At 52.4% G+C, this 2,500-nt stretch overlaps 1 protein-coding gene across 1 annotated transcript in view; it reads right to left on the reverse strand.

The window, feature by feature from the left end:
- The window catches only part of slc13a4 (solute carrier family 13 member 4), a gene marked incomplete at its 5' end in the record, with an annotated part of 12,116 nt that overhangs the window by 7,002 nt on the left and 2,614 nt on the right, over positions 1-2,500 (reverse strand). The window contains 5 exons of the mRNA XM_056587699.1: positions 1-153; positions 879-965; positions 1,421-1,481; positions 1,700-1,763; positions 2,014-2,192. The exon at positions 1-153 is cut by the window's left edge and continues 23 nt beyond it. Of these exons, the coding sequence (XP_056443674.1) occupies positions 1-153; positions 879-965; positions 1,421-1,481; positions 1,700-1,763; positions 2,014-2,192 (544 nt within the window). The remainder of the gene's footprint in view (positions 154-878; positions 966-1,420; positions 1,482-1,699; positions 1,764-2,013; positions 2,193-2,500) is intronic.

Below are 2,500 nucleotides of genomic sequence, written 5' to 3' on the forward strand. Positions count from 1 at the left end.
GAGGTTGGTGGAGGTGCCGGTGATGGTGATGAGGCCGCCGATGGTGGCCGAGTACGTGATGCTGAGCGAGAGACATTTACAGATCATGTGGTCCCGCTTGGTCGGGTACTGGGAGTCCCGCCGCGCCCGCACCCGCTTCACCGGGAGGGGCGCCTGGAGGACACAGGGAGAGGGTTAGGGAAGGACTCAATACAGATAAGGGGGAGACGGGTAGTGGGGAGAGAGGGGGGGGGGGGGGGGAGAGAGAGAGAGGGGGGGGGGGAGAGAGAGAAAGAGAGAGAGAGGGGGGGGGGGGGGAGAGAGAGAGAGGGGCGGGGGAGAGAGAGAGAGAGAGGGGGGGGGGGAGAGAGAGAAAGAGAGAGAGAGGGGGGGGGGGGGAGAGAGAGAGAGGGGCGGGGGAGAGAGAGAAAGAGAGAGAGAGGGGGGGGGGGGGAGAGAGAGAGAGGGGCGGGGGAGAGAGAGAGAGAGAGAGAGACGTAAGCAAAAGGTTAGAGAGAGAGAGAGAGAGAGAGAACGTTAGAGAGAGAGAAAGAGGGAGTTATAGAGGGAGAGAGGGGCGGAGAGAGAGAGAGAGAGTGAGAGACATAAGCAAAAGGTTAGAGAGAGAGAGAGAAAGTTAGAGAGAGAGAGAGGGGGGGGAGAGAGAGATAGAGCGAGAGACATAAGAAAAAGGTTAGAGAGAGAGAGAGAGAGAGAGAGAGAGAGAGAGACTCCTCTGCTCTCAGTGAATACTTCCAGAACACACACACAAACGGACGTATATGTGCGTGCCTCCGTATGTGCGGATGTGCGTGTGAGTGTGTGCGTGTGCATGGATGCGCATGTTCGTATGTCTTTGTGCGTTTGTTTGTGTGCGTGTGTGTGTGCGTGCGTTTGACCTCTGGCAGGTGTCCGTTGCTCTGCTGAACGAAGGCCTGACTCGGGCTCCGAGTACGCTTCATGCCGTTGCTCTCCGCGCTGTGAACCTGACGGGAGAGGAGTTCATTCATTGTTCAATTCAAATCATTTCAATGAATTATGTCATTAATTGAGTTGAACGCCTTTCTAACCGGTGGCCTCTCAAAGCGCTGTACAATACCGCCTAACATTCACCCGTTCATGCACATTCACACACCGACAGCGGAGTCGAGCATGCAAGTCGACAGCCCGCTCGTCAGGAGCAGACAGGGTGAGGCGCCTTCGCTCAGAGACACCTCGACGCTCCTGGAGGAACCGGGGGATCGAACTGGCAACCTTCCGGTTACCAGCCAACACGCTCTACCTCCTGAGCCATAAGCCAAGTTGAGTTGAGTTATATTTAACTGAAACATCACTATTGGTGAAGAACAACCGGAACACTGAGTGAGATAATCTGAGACGCTACAGACTGCTGCATGAGAACCTCATGAACATCTGGTAACATCTGTCACCTGTCACTCACCTGGGGTGCAAAGGTCACACTCACCTCCGTCAGGGAAGAGAGGTCATGTCCGGCAGCATCACTGGGTTACCGACAGACAGACCGACAGGCAGACAGGCAGACAAGAGAGGCTTGTTAATAATCATCACAAGGAAATTATGATATTTATGGAACTGAATCTTTTGAGAAGACACATCAGATCCAATGACCACCGATTTTGACGCGCTGACACAAAATAAATCACATACACAAACACACATACTCACACACAAACAGACACAGTCACACACACAGACTGACCTGTCGTCACGGTATAGTATCTCCAGCTGATTCTTGTCGATCTTTTCTTCTTTGCCTGTGGCGGCTAACAGAGAGAACAGAGAATCAAACATCGTGTGGAGGAGAGAGAGAGAGCCGTCCAGCCCATAATATATATACATAAACAATTTTTTAAACGTTTGTGTATAATGAATTTTTCAATTCATAAATTCAATAAATGTTTACATTTTAATTTTTTTTTTTTTTTTTCATTAATTAGTAATTTATCGTGTTTTAAAATCATTTCATGATTTTTTTATTTTTTTTATTCAGGCGCTGAAAAGGGCCGCCCATACCGCTGTCCTCGTAGGGGGCGTCGCCCGTCTCCTCGGAGTCCAGGTGGGCGTCGGCCAGGCCGGTGCCAATCAGCTGCTGAAGGACGGCCTCTGCGATGGGCATCACCATGGCCGTGGTGGAGGTGTTGCTCAGCCACATGGAGAGGAAGACCGTGCAGCACATGAACCCTAGGACCAGCCTGGAGGAGAGAGGGGGAGGGAGGGGGGGAGGGGGAGGGGGGGAGGGAGAGGGAGAGGGGGGAAGAGAGAGAGAGATGAGGGGAGTGAAACATAGGGAGAGAGTGAAAGGGGGGGGGAGAGAGAGAGAGACAGTGAGAGAGGAAGAGATAGGAAGAGAGAGAGAGATTGGGGGAGGAAGAGAGGGAGGGGAGAGAGAGAGAGAGAGAAGGAGAGGGAGAGGTATGGGGGAGAGACAGAGAGAGAAAAGGGAGAGAGGGAGAAAGAGACGGGGAAAAAGAGACTCAATATTTGTTGATTCCAACAGCAT

The sequence above is a fragment of the Gadus chalcogrammus genome, chromosome 4 (assembly GCF_026213295.1).
Source record: "Gadus chalcogrammus isolate NIFS_2021 chromosome 4, NIFS_Gcha_1.0, whole genome shotgun sequence".
Lineage (NCBI taxonomy): Eukaryota > Metazoa > Chordata > Actinopteri > Gadiformes > Gadidae > Gadus > Gadus chalcogrammus.